This window comes from Lepidochelys kempii, chromosome 28 (assembly GCF_965140285.1).
Source record: "Lepidochelys kempii isolate rLepKem1 chromosome 28, rLepKem1.hap1, whole genome shotgun sequence".
Classification (NCBI taxonomy): domain Eukaryota; kingdom Metazoa; phylum Chordata; order Testudines; family Cheloniidae; genus Lepidochelys; species Lepidochelys kempii.
Genome location: NC_136407.1, coordinates 1,917,917 through 1,935,622, shown reverse-complemented (window position 1 = coordinate 1,935,622; position 17,706 = coordinate 1,917,917). Strand labels below are relative to the sequence as shown.

General features: G+C 55.7%; 2 protein-coding genes across 7 annotated transcripts; both read left to right on the top strand.

Annotated features, from left to right (window-relative positions):
- The first annotated feature begins 3,835 nt into the window (after positions 1–3,835).
- LOC140904181 (monocarboxylate transporter 13) lies at positions 3,836–10,207 on the top strand. Of its 6 annotated transcripts, none has more exons than XM_073326514.1 (5): positions 3,836–3,912; positions 4,730–4,955; positions 5,165–5,308; positions 6,583–7,350; positions 9,588–10,207. In XM_073326514.1, exons 2-5 carry the CDS (start codon positions 4,739–4,741, stop codon positions 9,740–9,742), a joined length of 1,284 nt encoding a protein of 427 aa, XP_073182615.1. In that variant the 5' UTR covers positions 3,836–3,912; positions 4,730–4,738; the 3' UTR covers positions 9,743–10,207. The 6 variants fall into 6 exon arrangements, with proteins under 6 accessions (XP_073182615.1, XP_073182614.1, XP_073182609.1 ...); XM_073326513.2 differs by having other exon boundaries at positions 3,837–4,033; XM_073326508.1 differs by having other exon boundaries at positions 3,837–4,033; positions 4,677–4,955.
- A 600-nt stretch (positions 10,208–10,807) lies between these two features.
- Positions 10,808–17,590, top strand: LOC140904179 (monocarboxylate transporter 13). Its single transcript, XM_073326505.2, has 4 exons — positions 10,808–11,599; positions 11,888–12,031; positions 14,199–14,966; positions 16,843–17,590. Exons 1-4 carry the CDS (start codon positions 11,395–11,397, stop codon positions 17,103–17,105), a joined length of 1,380 nt encoding a protein of 459 aa, XP_073182606.1. The 5' UTR covers positions 10,808–11,394; the 3' UTR covers positions 17,106–17,590.
- The last annotated feature ends 116 nt before the right edge of the window (positions 17,591–17,706 follow it).

The following is a 17,706-nucleotide window of genomic DNA, read 5'->3' as shown; positions in this document are numbered from 1 at the left end:
GGACCTGCAGCCCACACCCTGTATGTTGAGCTAAGGTGAAGTTGGCATACATATGTTTGGGACTTTTCAGCTAGATAGATGTTATGAGCTAAAACATAAGGTCTGCGACCTTTAACATAGATGATGTGTTAAAGCAGGTTGGTCTATGGGCTTTCCTAAGTTCAGACCCTTTTAAACTTAGGAGGAACACCACAACTCGGTGTGACAAAGTGAGGCTTTTCACCTTGTTATGTTGCATGTGAGTTTTACACAGTGTGTGCCTCAGTTTCCCTGAGTTCTGCACCAATGCCTAAGGGCTGGGTGTGACAGGTTTTCCCTCCGGAACTATGGTACCCGCCTGATCCACCAGCCGGGGCTCCCTTCACACTGTACTGCTGTGACAAGCTACAGACACGCTCTTGGTCTCACACTTTCACCAGCGCACATTCAGGTAGGGACACAGCCAGTGGTGGTAACATGTCAACAGGCTTTCTGACCAGCCCCTGCATGGGAAAGCTTCAGCTAAGGAAGTGCCCAGATACTCAAAACCCAAAATTATACCGTCCTGCAATGCACAGGGAACTGTACAGCGTAAGCTCATGAAATTCACCCCCTCTCTCAATGTGGAGAGGAAATATTCACAGCTTTCCATCCCTCGTTATCATAGAATTTCAGGGTTGGAAAGGACTGCAGGAGGTCATCTAGTCCAACCCCCTGCTCAAAGCAGGACCAATCCCCAACTAAATCATCCCAGCCAGGGCTTTGTCAAGCCTGACCTTAAAAATATCTAAAGAAGGAGATCTCACCACCTCCCTAGGTAACGCATTCCAGTGTTTCACCACCCTCCTAGTGAAAAAGTTTTTCCTAATATCCAACCTAAACCTCCCCCTTATGACTCCCACACACTGGTTTCAGACAAAACAAAAACAAATTTATTAATTACAAAAGATAGATGTGAAGTGATTCTAAGGGACAGCAAACAGATCAAACCCTTCTCCGGTTCAGTCCTGGTTTCTCGGGTGTTTCCAAGCATCCCCTTGGGGCAGACAGTCAGTGAAGAATAACCATGATGATGTCACTTCCATGCATCAGTAGGAGCATCACCAGCAGATGGAGGGAAGTGATTATTCCCCTCTACTCATCACTGGTGAGGCCACACCTGGAGTATTGAGTCCAGTTTTGGGACCCCCACTACAGAAAGGAGGTGGACAAATTGGAGAGAGTCCAGCGGAGGGCAACAAAAATGATCAGGGGGCTGGGGCACATGACTTATGAGGAGAGGGTGAGGGAACTGGGGTTATTTAGTCTGCAGAAGAGAAGAATGAGGGGGGATTTGATAGCAGCCTTCAACTGCCTGAAGGGGGGTTCCACAGAGGATGGAGCTCGGCTGTTCTCAGTGGTAGCAGATGACAGAACAAGGAGTAAAGGTCTCAAGTTGCAGTGGGGGAGGTTTAGGTTGGATATTAGGAAAAACTTTTTCACGAGGAGGGTGGTGAAGCACTGGAATGGGTTCCCTAGGGAGGTGGTGGAATCTCCTTCCTTAGAAGTTGTTAAGGTCAGGCTTTGTGACGAAGTGGGACTGTTCTTAATGTTTCCTCTGAATAGTGTGGGGGTGCCTCAGTTTCCCCTAGGCAGTTCTTAGGTATCTAGGTGGTGGGATAAGGGTGTATGATCATTGCAGAGCCCTAGAGGGCAGGTGTGTGCAGGGGTCTGGACACAGAGAATGGCCGACACCCTGTTTCCTGGCAACTGGTGGCCTGGCCCTTCCCCCCTGCGAGGTGAGAGCTAAAGGGGTTGGAGAACAAAGGAATCAGGCGCCCTCCTGGCCCCAGAAAGGGACAAAGCCCAGAGGAGGAGGGGCTGGAGGGAGTTTCAGTTTGGGGCTGGCTGGGACATGGAGTGAAGGGCAGATGTGGTTGTCTGGCTCCCTGGCCCCAAAATGGACCCAGCTGAGGGGTCCTGTTCTCTGCACCTACAAGCTCAGTTTTAGACCATGTTCCTGTCGTCTAATAAACCTTCTATTTTACTGGCTGGCTGAGAGTCCCGTCTGACTGCGGAGTTGGGGGGCAGGACCCTCTGGCCCCCCCAGGACCCCGCCTGGGCAGACTCGCTGTGGGAAGCGCACGGAGGGGCAGAGGATGCTGAATGCGCCGAGGTCAGACCCAGGAAGGTGGAAGCTGTGTGAGCTTCTTGCCCTGGAGACAGTCTGCTCAGAGAGAGGAGGTTCCCCGGAGTCCTGCCTGGCTTCGTAGGGAGCAGTTCCAGAGCCTTGACTCGGTGACAACTGGTGTCAGCAGTGGGATAAACTGCACCCCGTGGTTGGAGCATCCCGCAGTAAGTGACTGGAGAGCAGTAAAACGAAGGGGGATTAACGGGAGACGGGCGGGCTGGAGGCTCCGAGAGGTGCAATTCCAGGAGGCGGAGGAGCCTACGACTTAACCCCGAGAGAGAGTAGACCCCCGAGAAGGGCTGTCGATTCTTCCCAGGGAGCAGGGGGAGCTGAGAGCACAGGCCTGTGAGTCCGTGAGCACGTGGGAACAGCGAGGAGATGGCCTATCACCATCTCCTTAAGAAGGACATTGTAGACCTGTGCAAGGAGAGAGGGCTGCCCACTGGAAAGCTCACTGAGGCACAGCTGATTGCTCGGTTGGAAGAGGAGGATCGCGCCAAGGAGCCGGTTCCTGACTCAGCTGAGGCCGCGAGAGAGGCTGGGAACCACCAGGCGGCCCCAGGGCCTGTGCCAGTTCCCGAGCGAGCTGGGGCCCGGGGAGGGGCTGGGAGCAGCCAGGCAGCCCCGGGATCCACCTCCCCGACCAGCGGGGGATCTTCACGGCCCATCGGTGGAGCTGAAACGGAAATTGCAGAAGGACCGGGAGAGGCGATGGCAGAGTCGCAGCTGGGGAGAGTGGGGATGATCTGGGAAAAGGGGTATCCAGTGAGGTGGCAAACTTGGCCGATGACACAAAACGACTCAAGATAGTTAAGTCCCAAGCAGACTGCGAAGAGTTACAAAAGGATCTCTCAAAACTGGGTAACAAAATAGCAGATGATATCCCAGCCCCACCCGGCTGCTCTAACCACCAGCCCCCACTCCCCTCCCACAGCTGGGGAGAGAACCCAGGAGTCCTGGCTTCCAGCCCTAACCCACCAGCCCCCACTCCCTTCCCAGAGCTGGGGAGAGAACCCAGGAGTCCTGGCTCCCAGCCCCCCTGGCTCTAACCACTAGCCCCCACTCCCCTCCCAGAGCCAGGGAGACAACCCAGGAGTCCTGGCTTCTAGCCCTAACCCACCAGCCCCCACTCCCCTCCCAGAGCTGGGGAGAGAACCCAGGAGTCCTGGCTCCCAGCCCCCCACCCCGCTCTAACCACTAGCCCCCACTCCCCTCCCAGAGCCAGGGAGAGAACCCAGGATTCCTGGCAGTGCCCCAGGTACATTCCTTCTCAAGACCCATAGTTGTCTCAGTCCTGCCCTTAAAGCAGGGGGTTCTCAGACTTCACTGTGCCCCCTTTCTGACAACAAAAATGACTACATGACCCCAGGAATGGGGACCGAAGCCTAAGCTCGACTCCCACTGCCCCGGGCAGGGGGAACAAAGCAGAAGCCTGAGGGCTTGGGGCCCGGGCGGTGGGGCTCAGGCTTCGGTCCGGGGTCCCAGCAACTCTCAGCCAGCTCTGGCCGGCCCATTCAAATGGGGGTCCCGACCCACCGTTTGAGAACCACTGTCTTAAAGCGAAGGGGGAGGGGGAAGGAGCCAGTGGCCTGGCTGGGGGGCGGGGGAGCGGAAGGAAATTCTTGAGGACACAAAGTGGACTTTGCCCCCCCTATTTGCCGTGTGATCCGAGTCGTCCCCCCCTCGGACACGGCCTGCAGCCCCCGGCCCCCAGCCTGTCCCTGGCGCTCCTGGGACTCCCAGAGCTCAGCGCAGACCCAGAGGTAGCTGGGAGCCAGGACTCCTGGGTTCTCTCCCTGGCTCTGGGAGGGAAGTGAGGGCTGGTGGTTAGAGCAGGGGGGAATGGAAGCCAGGACTCCTGGGTTCTCTCTTTGACTCTGGGAGGTAAGTGGAGGCTGGTGGGTTAAAGCAGCAGCGGGCTGGGAGCCAGGACTGCTGGGTTCTCTCTTTGACTCTGGGAGGTAAGTGGAGGCTGGTGGGTTAAAGCAGCAGCGGGCTGGGAGCCAGGACTGCTGGGTTCTCTCTTTGACTCTGGGAGGTAAGTGGAGGCTGGTGGGTTAAAGCAGCAGCGGGCTGGGAGCCAGGACTGCTGGGTTCTCTCACCGACTCTGGGAGGGGAGCAGGATCTGGTGGTTAGAGCAGCTGGGGGATGGAAGCCAGGACTCCTGGGTTCTCTCCTTGGCTCCGGGATAGGAGCTGGGTCTGATGGTTAGAGCAGGGGGAGCTGGAAGCCAGGACTCTAGGAGGGGAGTGGGGTGTAGTGGCTAGAGCAGGGGGGATACTGGGAGTCAGGACTCCTGGGTTCTAACCCAGCAAGGGGAGCGGGATGTAGCGGGGGTGGGGGAGGAGGCTGGAAGCCAGGACTCCTGCCTTGTCTCATCAGCAGTGCTGGTAAGTTGCTGGCAGGAGCCTTTGTCTCCCTGTGCCTCAGTTTCCCCAGCTGCGTCTCAGGAATTGAGGAGACTAGCTTGCCAGAGGATCCACAGCATCAAAGTTCATGGACTGACCCTCATCTCTTTCCCTTCAGCTGGTTTGTTTTTCCACCCCAGCCCCCAGCAACTTCTGATCTCCTGTCTCCAGGGAACAGCGATGGGGGACCCCATGGCAGAACTTGCATGCCCTGAACCCCCCGATGGGGGGTGGGGCTGGATGGTGGTGCTAGCCGGCTTCCTCCAGTCAGCGCTGGTTTTCGGGGTGATCCGCTCCTTCGGCGTCTTCTTCATGGAGTTTGTGGGGTACTTCGGGGAGCTGGCGGGGCGCGTCTCATGGGTGACCTCCATCGGGATCAGCGTGCAGCAGCTGGGGGGTGAGTGAGGGACCCCGGCATGGGTGGGGGGCTAAGATCTCAGGGACAGAAGTGGAGTAGCTGGGAGCCCCCCTCCCCCAGCCACTGCTCCCCAAAGAGCCCCTGCTGGGGGAAGCCCAGAGCTCCCCCGCAAGCCCACTCCTCCCCCAGAGTCAGCTGCATCGCAGGGTAACAGGGCCCGCCCCATGTCTCTCTGCTGCCCCCTGCAGGTCCGGTGGGCAGCGCCCTCAGCACCCAGTATGGCGCCCGCCCCGTGGTGATGGCCGGGGGTGTCCTCTCGGGGCTGGGCATGTTCCTGGCGTCCTTCGCCACCAGCCTGACCCACCTGTACCTGAGCATCGGGCTGCTCTCAGGTAGGTCCCCCCTGAGACCTCCCCCCCGCCTCAGTGCCCTCTGGGAGTATCCTTGTTCAAGGCTGGGAGCAAGGGCTTCTGGGTAACCCATGGGTGCACCATGGTCTAGTTATAGTTGCCCAGGGAGCAGGGGCTCCTGGGTAAAATCCAGGCATCTGTGTCCTCAGGTTAGGGTCCTGGGACCGGGGGTGGGGTCTCTTTTAGGGTTCTCCAGCCATTCCTCCTCCCAGATGGGTCCTAGACATTAAGACCAGGAGGGGACCGTCCAATCTGGCCTCCTGCACCATCCCTGCTGCCTACTCCTCCTTCCAGCCCATATCTGGTGGTCGAGCTAGACCATGGCACACGAAGCAGTGGAAAATCACACCCACACCCACACCTCCCACGGCCTTGGTTCTTGAATGTGGTGCCCATGGCCCAGACTCTGCTGCCCCTTCTGAGCTCTAGAACCCTCTGCTCTGGATCATCCATAGTTGCTCTAGCCCAGATCTCCATGCTCACGAGCGTGGCCTAGATCGTCGCAAGGCCAATTTCCTGCCTAGCTCAGGCCAGTCCATTTCACCCAGTTCCTTCCCCGCCACAGCTCTGGCAAGCTAGAGCAAGGGCCAGAGCAGTGATCTAGAACCCAGCACAATGGCAGCTGGCACCTAGAACCCCCCACTCACAGGCCTCACCAGGACTTCCCCTCCCCGATCCCAGACCCAGCCAGCATGGCTTGAGATGACGTGTCTCTAATTGCTCATGACTCTCCCACCCCCAGGCCAGATGCTAAAGGGACAATGGCTCTTTCTCCCCAGTCATATCCTGCAGCCAACCTAGAACATACAATGCTTTGGGTTACCTAGAGCACACGGCATGTGTCACCTAGACCCCAGAGTATCTAATTGTTTAGACATCCTTGAACATATGATGCTTTGGGTTACCTAGAGCACACGGCATGTGTCACCTAGAACCCAGAGTATCTAATTGTTTAGACATCCTAGAACATACAATGCTTTGGATTACCTAGAGCACACGGCATGCGTCACCTAGAACCCAGAGTATCTAATTGTTTAGACATCCTAGAACATACAAGTTTTTGTGTTACCTAGAGCACACGGCATGTGTCACCTAGAACCCAGAGTATCTAATTGTTTAGACATCCTAGAACATACAATGCTTTGCGTTATCTAGAATGCTCCATTCAGCCTGGTGTCCTACCTGCCCCATCCCCAGATCAGACCCACCAATCCTGGTTTTGGTCACCTGTTCCCTTTCCTTCCCCCCCCCCGCAGGACTGGGCTGGGCCTTGGTCTTCACCCCTTCCGTGGCTTCTGTGGCCCGGTACTTCGGCAAGCGCCGGGCCTTCGCCACGGGCCTGGCTGTCTCGGGGGCAGGCCTGGCCTCCTTCGCCTTCTCCCCACTCTTCCAGCTGCTGGTGGACACCTACGCCTGGCGGGGGGCCCTCCTGGTGGTGGCCGGCATCTCCTTCAACCTGGTGGCCGCCGGGGCCCTGCTGCGGCCGTTGGAGCTGGAGGGCAACAAGGCATCCGTGCCGGAGGCGGGGTGGCTGCAGCTGCTGGCCTTCTCCTCCTTCTGCCGGCCACGCCTGGCCTGCCACAGGCCCTTCCTCCTGTTCTCTGCGGCCTTCATCTTGGTGGACGCCGGCTACTACGTGCCCTATGTCCACCTGGTGCCCCACGCCCGGGAGCTGGGCTTCGACGAATACCGAGCCGCCTTCCTCCTGTCCTCGGCCGCCGTGGCCGACCTGTGCGGCCGTGTGGTGGGCGGCTGGCTGGCCGACCGCTTCGCCATCCGCCTGGTCCACAGCCTGACCCTCTGGACCGTCCTGACGGGCTTCTCCATGATGCTGGTGCCCCTGGGGCAGAGCTACTCCCTCCTGATGGGCCTCTGCATCTGCTACGGCTTCTTCGCCGGCGCCCTGGTGCCTCTCCAGTTCTCTGGCCTGGCGGAGATCGTGGGAACGGGGCACATCATGGAGGGGATTGGGCTCATGCAAATGCTGGAAAGTGCTGGCTCCCTCGTGGGGGCCCCTCTGTCCGGTAAGGAACCAGGTTCTCTTTCCTACTGGGCTGCCCCGTCCCTTTTGGACCCAATATTTGGAACGGTTGCTGCCAGGAGAAACTGAGGAAGGAGGCAGATAAAAGTCTTTCCTGACAAGTGGTCCCAGGCAGCCCACCGTCCTTTGCCTGGTCTCTGACACATCCCCAGGGGCTGGTAGGGGAACCCGGGCCTGCCCTCTACTCTGGGTTCCAGCTCACAGGCTCTCCAGTCACTGCCCTACGTCCTGGCTTCCCCCTCTCCCCCATCTCTGGGTTCACCAGCCTCCCAATTCCCTCCTCCCAGGGAACAACTATGGACTACCCCCTAGAGTCCCTACTTGGCCACCATCACCCCTTCCAGTCTTGTGTGGGGGTGGACACCCACTCCCACAAGTTCTAAGCCTTTCTTGCATGAATTCATCAATCTAGCTTCATAGAGAGGGCTGTAGGGAGGGAGGGAAACAAAAAGGAAGGTGACCCATTAATTACAGGTAACCCCCAGAATTAAACCTTCCCCCAGAACGAGGTCCTGGCCTGGGACTCGGAAGACCTGGGTTCTAGTTGAACAACATGTTCTAGGTCACCCAAAGCCTCCCATTGTCTAAATAGCCCTAGGAATATGGTCGAAAGGGGATGCCAATTCTGGGTGCTAGGCTGTGGCGCTCCGGGTCCTAGGTAGCTCTAACAACTCTAAAAAGCCCTAATCATATGATCTAAAGATGACTCCAATCCTGAGAACTAAATCGTGGCATTCTGGGTTCTAAGTATGGGTTCTAGGTAGCCAATAAACCCATGTGGGCCTATGTAGCCTGAAATCATGTAGGCTAATGCCTGATGTCGGCCAGCTAGCTAGAACATTATTAGTGATTGATTACTGTAGACATAGGAGCCCTTGTCATGGACTGGAACTCGATTGTGCTAGGTGCCGTATAGAATCCAAAGATGGTGTCACGGAGTCCCCGGGCGATGCTCTGGAACTGCTCCCCACGAAGCCAGGCAGGACTCTGGGGCAGTCGCCTTTCTGGGAGCAGCCTGTCTGCAGGACACCCAGCTCACCCGGCTTCCACCCTCCTGGGTCTGACCTCGGAGCATTCAGCCTCCTCTGCCCCTCTGTGCGCTTCCCACAGCGAGTCCGCCCAGGCAGGCTCCTGGGGAAGCCAGAGGGTCCTGCCCCCCAACTCCGCAGTCAGACGGGACTCTCAGCCAGCCAGTAAAACAGAGGTTTATTAGACAACAGGAACATGGTCTAACACAGAGCTTGTAGGTGCAGAGAACAGGACCCCTCAGCTGGGTCCATTTTGGGGGGCAGTGAGCCAGACAACCACGTCTGCCCTTCACTCCATGTCTCCAGCCAGCCCCAAACTGAAACTCCCTCCAGCCCCTCCTCTCTGGGCTTTGTCCCTCTCCGGGCCAGGAGGTCACTGGATTCCTTTGTTCTCCAACCCTTTAGCTCTCACCTTGCAGGGGGGAAGGGCCCAGGCCATCAGTTGCCAGGAAACAGGGTGTTGGCCATCCTCTGCGTCCAGACCCCTGCACACACCTGCCCTCTAGGGCTCTGCAATGACCATACCCCCTTATCCCACCAACTAGATACTTAAGAACTGCCTAGGGGAAACTGAGGCACCCCCACACTGTTCAGAGGAAACATTAAGAACAGTCCCACTTCGTCACAGATGGTCCTTCCCCCAAAGTCCTTACCATCTAAGTATAAGACAAGAGACAACAGCAGGATATGTATAGAATATGGTATTCTGGAGTCTAAGTATCACTGAAAATGTGTTTGAGATAATCCATGACTGTGGTCTGCATAGTCCCATGAGACTGTCAAGCAGATATGTTCTAGGCTGTCCAAACCACCGGGCTTTGGGGTTCTAGGTAGCCCTTTCAGTACTTTCTAGGTAACCCATCACTTCGTATTGTCTAGTCTGTCTAGACACCAAGATGTTCTGTGACTTAGGTGACACATACAGTACTTTCTAGATAATCCGTGCAGGATGTCTAGGCAATGAGGCATTTTGGGTTCTAGGTAATGCATATTGTACACTCTAGATAACTCAAAGCCACATATGTTCTGGGATGTCTAGAGAATTAGATATTCTGGGTTCCAGGTAACATGTAGTGCATTCTAGATAACACAAAGACTTGTATGTTCTAGCATGTCTAAATAATTAGATGCTCCAGGTTCTAGGTGACACACACCGTGTGCTCTCGGTAACCCAAAGCATTGTATGTTCTAGGTTGGCTGCGGGACATGACTGGGGACTACACAGCCTCTTTCATTGTAGCAGGGACTTTCCTCCTCGCTGGAAGTTTGCTCCTTTTTGCTCTGCCAAATTATTTCTCCTGCCCCATGGACTCAACAACTGAGGAGGAGACCAGGGGAGACCCCTGAGACTTTAGCTCCTGGGGGGTTGTCCCAGAGAGCCAGATCAGAAGTGAGAGGTCAGCAGGAGGCAGAGCAGCGAGTACTGTATACAGAGCCAGCCAATAGGTGTCTGCTTCTTCGCTGACCATCGTAAGACGGTTGGAGGATGCATAAGAGATAGAAGGAGGAAGCTACCCAGTCCAGATTCACTCCTCTTTGCAAACTGGTGTCCAAAGCATCCTAGATCTTTCAGGCTAGAAAGGACCCCAATGGTCCCCTAGTCTGACCTTCTGCATGGCACAGAGAACTCCAGCCATTCCTGCCTACAGCCCATATCTGATGGTCGAGCTAGCAGTCTTGATTTAAAAGGACACGTGTGATGGAGAAGACGCCACCACTCCAGGGGAAATTGGCCCCCCTGGTTAATCACCCTCCCCATGAAAAATTTGCGCTTGATTGGCCGAGCTAGTGAAGGTCGTCCCCTCCCTTTGACCGCGTTTCTCTGTCTGTCTGTGCGTAACACAGTCGCAACCGGCCGCCCCGGCCGATCGGTTCCAAACTTTCAGGGCACGGTCGAGGCATTGATAGCTAGAACCCTGTTGATTTAGGGGGAGATTGGAAAACAAACTAAGTGGGGAGAGGGACACACGGTGACTCTGCCAGACCCTCTGTGGTGAGGGTCTCTAGCTCAAAAGTTGATGGCAGAAATGTGATGCCTTGACTAGCTCGGCTTCCTTCCCCTGGAGTTGCACACCCTGAATGGCTTTCATGATGCGTGTCCCCCGCAGAACTGGCCACAGCCTTCCAGGGAGGCTGGAGAGAGGGGGGAGCCAGCTCCGTGTCAGCCGAGCTCCACAGATATTTATACAAGGACCCCTCGCCCGGCGCTGAGATATGGCCGCCTCTGGGATGGGGCGACTGGTTATCCAGGGATCCCTCACCTGGTACTGGTTCTACCTGGTGCTGCCTTGCCCCAGCAGTGGCTGCATCTCAGCACTAGGTGAAGGGCCCCTGTATAACCAGCAGCCCCACCCCAGAGGTGGCCGCATCTCAGTGCTGGGTGAGGGATCCCTGTGTAACCAGCTGCCCTGCTCCAGAGGTGGCCGCATCTCAGTGCCGGGCGAGGGGTCCCTGGCTAACCAGCTGCCCCCAGTTTTCTCCCACACCCACTGGGGCCAGACTGATGGGGTTCATAGCCTAGCAACACATGGGGTGGGGGAAGGGTGGGGTTGCCATTAGACGCCTCCTCTCAGCTGCGGACTTCGCCTCACAATTCACTGATAAGAAAGCCCAACCTTTGAGACCCGGGTTGCCGTCTGGTGCCAGGCACCCTGCTGCTGTTTGCCGGGTCCCCAGAGCCGGGAGAGGGTTGAGGGGGCCTCTGTGCAGCCTCACCCACCCCGAGGTTAACAGCCTCAGGGTCATTCTGCAGGGCACTCGCTGGGATGCAGCCACCTCTGGCGTAGGGCATGGCTGCTGATTCATGGCCCAACCCCCTCTGCTGCGCTGCCCGGGGACCGTTCATCGTGGAGTCACCTCTGGGATGGAGCAGATTGATCAGCCACACAGCAATGTTACACAGAGATTGCTCACCCAGCACCGAGGGGCTACCCCCTCTGGGGAGGAGTGAGGCAGCTGATTATGCCAGACTCACCTCTGGCACTCTGCACTGAATCTCCATGGAGCGCCCCGTCCTCTCGGAGCCCCCCGATGGGGGCTGGGGCTGGCTAGTGGCCCTGGCAGTCTTCCTGGAGTCGGGGCTGATTTTCGGGGTGATCCGCTCCTTCGGGGTCTTCTTCGTGGAGTTTGTGGGGCACTTCGGGGAGCCGGCAGGGCGCGTGTCCTGGGTCACGTCCATCACAATAGCCATCCTGCTGTTTGCTAGTGAGTATCGACTCTCCGGCCTTCTCCCTCCCCGCTTTAACCAGAACGTCTCATCCCTTGCCCGGCGGGGCGGCTGGTTACACAGGGACCCCTCGCCCGGTGCTGAGATGCGCCCACCTCTTGGGCAGGGCGGCTGTTTTTCACTGGGATTCTCCCAACCCCACTTATTGCACCATCCTCCAGGAAAGGAGGGTGCTCTGAGCTCCACATACCTCCACTCCTCCCCCAGAGTCAGCTGCATCGCAGGGTAACGGGGCCCGACCGGTATCCCTCTGCTGCCCCTTGCAGGTCCGGTGGGCACTGCCCTCAGCACCCAGTATGGCACGCGCCCCGTGGTGATGGCCGGGGGCATCCTCTTGGGGCTGGGCATGTTCCTGGCGTCCTTCGCCACCAGCCTGACGCACCTGTACCTAAGCATCGGGCTGCTCTCAGGTAGGTCTCCCCTGAACCCCCCCTGCCTCAGTGCCCTCTGGGAGTATCCTCGCTCAAGGCTGGGAGCAAGGGCTTCTGGGTAACCCAGTGCACTCTGGGACCATCCTCACCCAAGGCCAGGAGCAAGGGATTCTGGGTAGCCCCAGTGCACCATGGGAGTCTAGCCTTTTGCACAAGCCTCTTCCTGGAAGCAAGGCATTCTGGGTAAAATCTGGACAGACGGATGCTCTGGGCTTGGGCAGTGAGGATTGACTGGCCCTTGGCTGTAGCTTAGAACCTTCTATAATGAAGGATCTGGAGAACCAGATTCTAGAACAGCAAACCCGGTTCTAGATCAGCAAACCCTGGTCCCAATCCCAGCGCAACGAGGATCTCGAGCTTTGAGGCTCCAGCCTTCACTATAACAAAGGGCTGATCCCGCCCAATGAGCTGTGAAATCTCCGCTCCACTCCCTCCTCCCCAGTAGCCTCCGGTGTCCGGATAATGCGAGGGAGGACATGGGGGTTTTGGTGTGCGGGCAATTCCCGACTGATGCAGGGGTGGGGGGGGGAAGGAGGGCTGTGCATTTTGGGTCAGAACTGACATTTGTCGAAGTTTGCGGTGCATCGAAAAGTTTGAACCAATCTCAGCTTTGCATGTTCTGATTTCGAGCATGTTTGGAAACAAAGTTGAAGGAAATGTGGACCTGACAAAATGAGAATGTTCTAATTTGGGGGGAGGTTTTCATGTCACACACACGCCCCAATGCGAAATCAACACAGATCCATCGACCATTGCGTTGTAATCTGAGATGCATTTTCACAACTCCAATATGTTCTAGGTAGCACAAACAGGATTCACGATGGGTTCTAGGTTGGCTTAACATGGGCCATTCCAGATGCACGATAGCTGTACAAGCTGGAGTCTACTTCAATTCAGTAGGTTCTAGGTAGCACAGACAGGAGTCATGCCTAGTGTCACGGAGTGTGGGGGAGTCCAGGCCCTGCACCCCTTTTCCTGGGATTCACTGAGACTCTCAGCCAGCCAGTAAAACAGAAGGTTTATTGGACAACAGGAACACAGTCCAAAACAGAGCTTGTGGGTACACCCAGGACCCCTCAGTCAAGTCCTTCTGGGGGAGCAGGGAGCTTAGACCCCAGCCCTGGGGTTCCCTGTGTTCCTCCACCCAACCCCAAACTGAAACTAAACTCCCTCAGCAGGCTTTCTCCTGCAGCCTGTCTTCACGTTCCTGGGCAGAGGTGTTATCTCCCCCTCCCCCTCCCCCTCCTGGCTCAGGTGACAGACTCTCAGGTCTCCCATCCCCAGGGCACATTCCCAGGTCAACACGCCCCCCTCCCTGCTGCGTCACATCGTCACACCTAGTTCTAGGTTTGTCTTAACACAGTGTGCTCCAGATGCATCCTAGCCCTGTAAGCTGTAGTCTACTCCAGCTCCAGATGTTCTAGGTCGCACAAACAGGATTTATGGTGGGTTCTAGGTTGGCATAGCATGGTGCATTCTAGATGCGTCCTAGGCCTATACACTGTAGTCTACTCCAGCTCCAGATGTTCTAGGTCGCACAAACAGGATTTATGGTGGCTTCTAGGTTGGCATAGCATGGTGCATTCTAGATGTGTCCTAGGCCTATACACTGTAGTCTACTCCAGCTCCAGACGTTCTAGGTCGCACAAACAGGATTTATGGTGGCTTCTAGGTTGGCATAGCATGGTGCATTCTAGATGCGTCCTAGGCCTATACACTGTAGTCTACTCCAGCTCCAGATGTTCTAGGTCGCACAAACAGGATTTATGGTGGCTTCTAGGTTGGCATAGCATGGTGCATTCTAGATGCGTCCTAGGCCTATACACTGTAGTCTACTCCAGCTCCAGACGTTCTAGGTCGCACAAACAGGATTTATGGTGGCTTCTAGGTTGGCATAGCATGGTGCATTCTAGATGCGTCCTAGGCCTATACACTGTAGTCTACTCCAGCTCCAGACGTTCTAGGTCGCACAAACAGGATTCATGCGGGGTTCTACGCTGGCTCAGCATGGTGCATCCTAGACGCATCCATACAAGCTGAAGTCGACTACGACTCAAACCATTCTAAGTAGCACAATCTCCTGGCTCGAAGCAGGAGAGCCCACCTATCCAACCCCCATAACCCCAGTTCCCCACCTCTCTTGCAGGCTTCGGTGGCGCGCTAGTCTTTGCCCCTTCAGTGGCCATGCTTGCCCGTTACTTCAAACGACGCCGGGCGCTGGCCATCGCTGTGGCCTTCTCTGCACCTGGGTTGTCCTCGCTGGCCTTCTCCCCCCTCTTCCAGTTCCTGGTGGACTCCTATGGCTGGCGTGGAGGGCTCATGATTGTGGCAGGCCTGACCTTCCACCTGGTGGCATGTGGCACCCTCCTCCGCCCGCTGGCCCTGGCAGAGGACTTGGCTCTGGCACCAGCCCCACAGAGGTCGTGGCTGGCGAAGCTGTCCTCCTTGTTTGGCTTGGCTTTGCTTGCCAGTCGGCCTTTCCTGACCTTTGCTGTAGCTGGCCTGTTGATGAATTTGGGCTACCTTGTCCCCTTTGCCCACCTAGTGCCCCACGCCCGCGAGATAGGCTTTGACGAATACCAGGCTGCCTGCCTCGTGTCCGTGATGGGTGCCACCGATCTGTGTGGCCGCCTGGTGGCTGGCTGGCTGGATGCCCGCAGGGCCTTCCGCCTCCTTCACATCCTGACTCTCTGGATCCTCCTGACGGGCGTCACGCTGCTCCTGGTTCCCTTTGGGCACACCTATCCCATCCTGATGGGCATTGACATCTGCTATGGGTTCTTAGCTGGTGCCGTTATCCCACTGAAATTCTCCAGCCTGGTGGAAATCGTGAGGAATGGTCGGATCTCAGAAGCTACTGGGCTCATAAACCTACTGGAGAGTTTTGGGGCTCTGGCTGGCCCCCCGTTATCTGGTAAGGTCTTGGAGTTTGCCTTTCTCCCCCTACTTTAGGCAGCAAGCACCTCCCATCCCCTGGCTGCTCATTCCACGGTCATGGATCAGCCAGTGTGAAGTGGCCAGGGAGGTTCTGGTGACCCACAAGCAGGAACCAGGTTGTAGGTGATCTCTTCAGTCTGGGTACCATTTCACCCACCCTCTAACCTTTGGGGTCACCGCAGGGGCCATGGTTCACACCCCCTAAATTTGTACATTCTAGGTAGTGCTAGCCCTATGGGCTGTAGGCAGCTCTAGAACCTGGCTTTCTGAGTAACTGGAATGCTACATGCTTAGGTTCTAGGTAGCTCTAACCCTCTGTGCTAGACATGACTTCACATCCCAGCTGTCTAGATTATTTGAACACTAGAAGGCCTGGGTTCAAGATAGCTGTAACCATATTGGTTAAGGACAACTCCAGTACTTGGCTTTCTGGATAGTTGGAACACTATATTCCCTCGGTTCCAGGTAGCTCTAACACTGTGGGTCATGGGCATCTCCTGAATCCAGCTTTCTAGGCAATTGGAACTCGATCTGCTCTGCGTTCTAGGTAGACTTGTGTTTTCCAGGGAGCCCTAAACCTGTAACCTGCACACAACTGCAGGCTCAAACTCTCTTGGTGACTACTCCAGCTTATGTTCTAGAAATCACAACCTTGCTGGGTTGTGAATACTGTCATGGAGTCCCCAGGCGATGCTCTGGAACTGCTCCCCATGAAGCCAGGCAGGACTCTGGGGCAGTCTCCTTTCTGGGAGTAGCCTGTCTGCAGGACACACAGCTCACACAGCTTCCACCTTCCTGGGTCTGACCTCGGAGCATTCAGCATCCTCTGCCCCTCCGTGCGCTTCCCACAGCGAGTCCACCCATGTGGGGTCCTGGGGAAGCCAGAGGGTCCTGCCCCCCAACTCCACAGTCAGACGGGACTTTATCTAACACAGAAGGTTTATTAGACGACAGGAACATGGTCTAACACAGAGCTTGTAGGTGCAGAGAACAGGACCCCTCAGCTGGGTCCATTTTGGGGGGCAGTGAGGCAGACAACCCCGTCTACACTTCACTCCATGTCCCCAGCCAGCCCCAAACTGAAAGTCTCTCCAGCCCCCCCTCCTCTGGGCTTTGTCCCTTTCCAGGCCAGGAGGGGACCTGATTCCTTTGTTCTCCAGCCCTTTAGCTCACCTTGCAGGGGGGAAGGGCCAAGGCCCTCAGTTGCCAGGAAACAGGGTGTCGGCCATTCTCTGTGTCCAGACCCCTGCCCACACCTGCCCTCTAGGGCTCTGCAATGATCATACACCCTCATCCCCCACCTAGATACTTAAGAACTGCCTAGGGGAAACTGAGGTACCCTCACACTATTCAGAGGAAACATTAAGAACAGTCCCACTTCGTCACAAATAGCTCATAGCCTCCATTGTTGTGCCTAACTTTACCCATGGGACTTTTGTCGCAATTCCAATCTTGCTGCATTTTAGATACCTACCGTTGGCTGCATGCTGGGTTCTAGGTAGCCATAAGTAGTTGAATCCTAGGCAGTGCCTATGAGCTATAGTCAATCCCAGCTTAATATGTCCTACGTAGCACAAAGATGATGCATTCTGGGTTCCAGGTAGGCTTAACATGCTGTGTTCTAGATCCATCATAATCACATAAGATGTTGTCTATTCTGACTCCGCACGTTCTAGGTAACACAAATAGGCACGCTGGGTTCTAGATTGGCGTAACATGGTGTAATCTAGATGCACGATACCATATAAACTATAGTCCACTCCAACTCGGTACATTGTAGGTGTCACAAAATGATGCAAGCTGGGTTCTAGCTACCCCTAATATTGGTAAACTTGTGTTCTTTTGTGTACTAGGTTTCCTAAGGGATGTGACTGGGAGCTACACAGTCTCTTTCATAGCATCTGGGACTTTCCTCATGGCGGGGGGCCTGGTCCTCTTTACAGTGCCAAACTTTTGCTCCCGTTCCACTACTTCTCCTCTCAGTCAGTCAGGTGACCCAGAGGATGCTGGGAATTTAACCCACCAGAATGGAGACCACCCCTGCACAAGGGAGCCCTGGGCGCTGAGCTCTGGGAACGGCCCAGAACAACTGTCCCCACTTAAATCAGGACAATAACGTCCTAGAGAGGAGTGAGATGAAGTGACATTGGAAATGGGGGAGAAGGGTAATCACAGCAGGCTAGATTCCGAGCTCAAATCCAGTGGTGTAAATCCAGAGTAACTCCAGGTCTGTTAATGGTGTAAATCCAGAGTGGCTCCAGTTCGGACAATAATATAAGGACCAGATTCTGAGCTCAGTGATGCTAGTGTAAATCCAGAGTTCAGTGTAACAGCCAGATTCACATCTCAGTTCCACTGGTGTAAATCCAGAGTCATTCCAGTTCAGTCAATGGTGCAAATCCAGAGTCACTCCCAATCAATAAAAGCTATAAGGACCAGACTTTGATCTCAATTCCACTGGTGTAAATCCAGAGTTGCTGCAGTGCAAAAAGGGCCAGATACTGAGCTCAGTACCACCAGTGTGAATCCAGAGCCACTCCAATTCACTCAATGGTGTAAATCCAGAGTCAATCCCAATCAATAAAAGCTATGAGGACCAGACTTTGATCTCAATTCCACTGGTGTAAATCCAGAGTCGCTGCAGTGCAAAAAGGGCCAGATACTGAGCTCAATACCACCAGTGTGAATCCAGAGCCACTCCAATTCACTCGGTGGTG

Bases quoted from the DNA above. Each gene is read 5' to 3' on its own strand.
- LOC140904181 (XM_073326514.1), top strand. From the start codon at position 4,739: ATGGGGGACCCCATGGCAGAACTTGCATGCCCTGAACCCCCCGATGGG. The intron at 4,956-5,164 runs GTGAGTGAGGGA...TGCCCCCTGCAG, and splicing joins CAGCGTGCAGCAGCTGGGGG to GTCCGGTGGGCAGCGCCCTC. The intron at 5,309-6,582 runs GTAGGTCCCCCC...CCCCCCCCGCAG, and splicing joins GAGCATCGGGCTGCTCTCAG to GACTGGGCTGGGCCTTGGTC.
- LOC140904179 (XM_073326505.2), top strand. From the start codon at position 11,395: ATGGAGCGCCCCGTCCTCTCGGAGCCCCCCGATGGGGGCTGGGGCTGG. The intron at 11,600-11,887 runs GTGAGTATCGAC...TGCCCCTTGCAG, and splicing joins AGCCATCCTGCTGTTTGCTA to GTCCGGTGGGCACTGCCCTC. The intron at 14,967-16,842 runs GTAAGGTCTTGG...TTTGTGTACTAG, and splicing joins GGCTGGCCCCCCGTTATCTG to GTTTCCTAAGGGATGTGACT.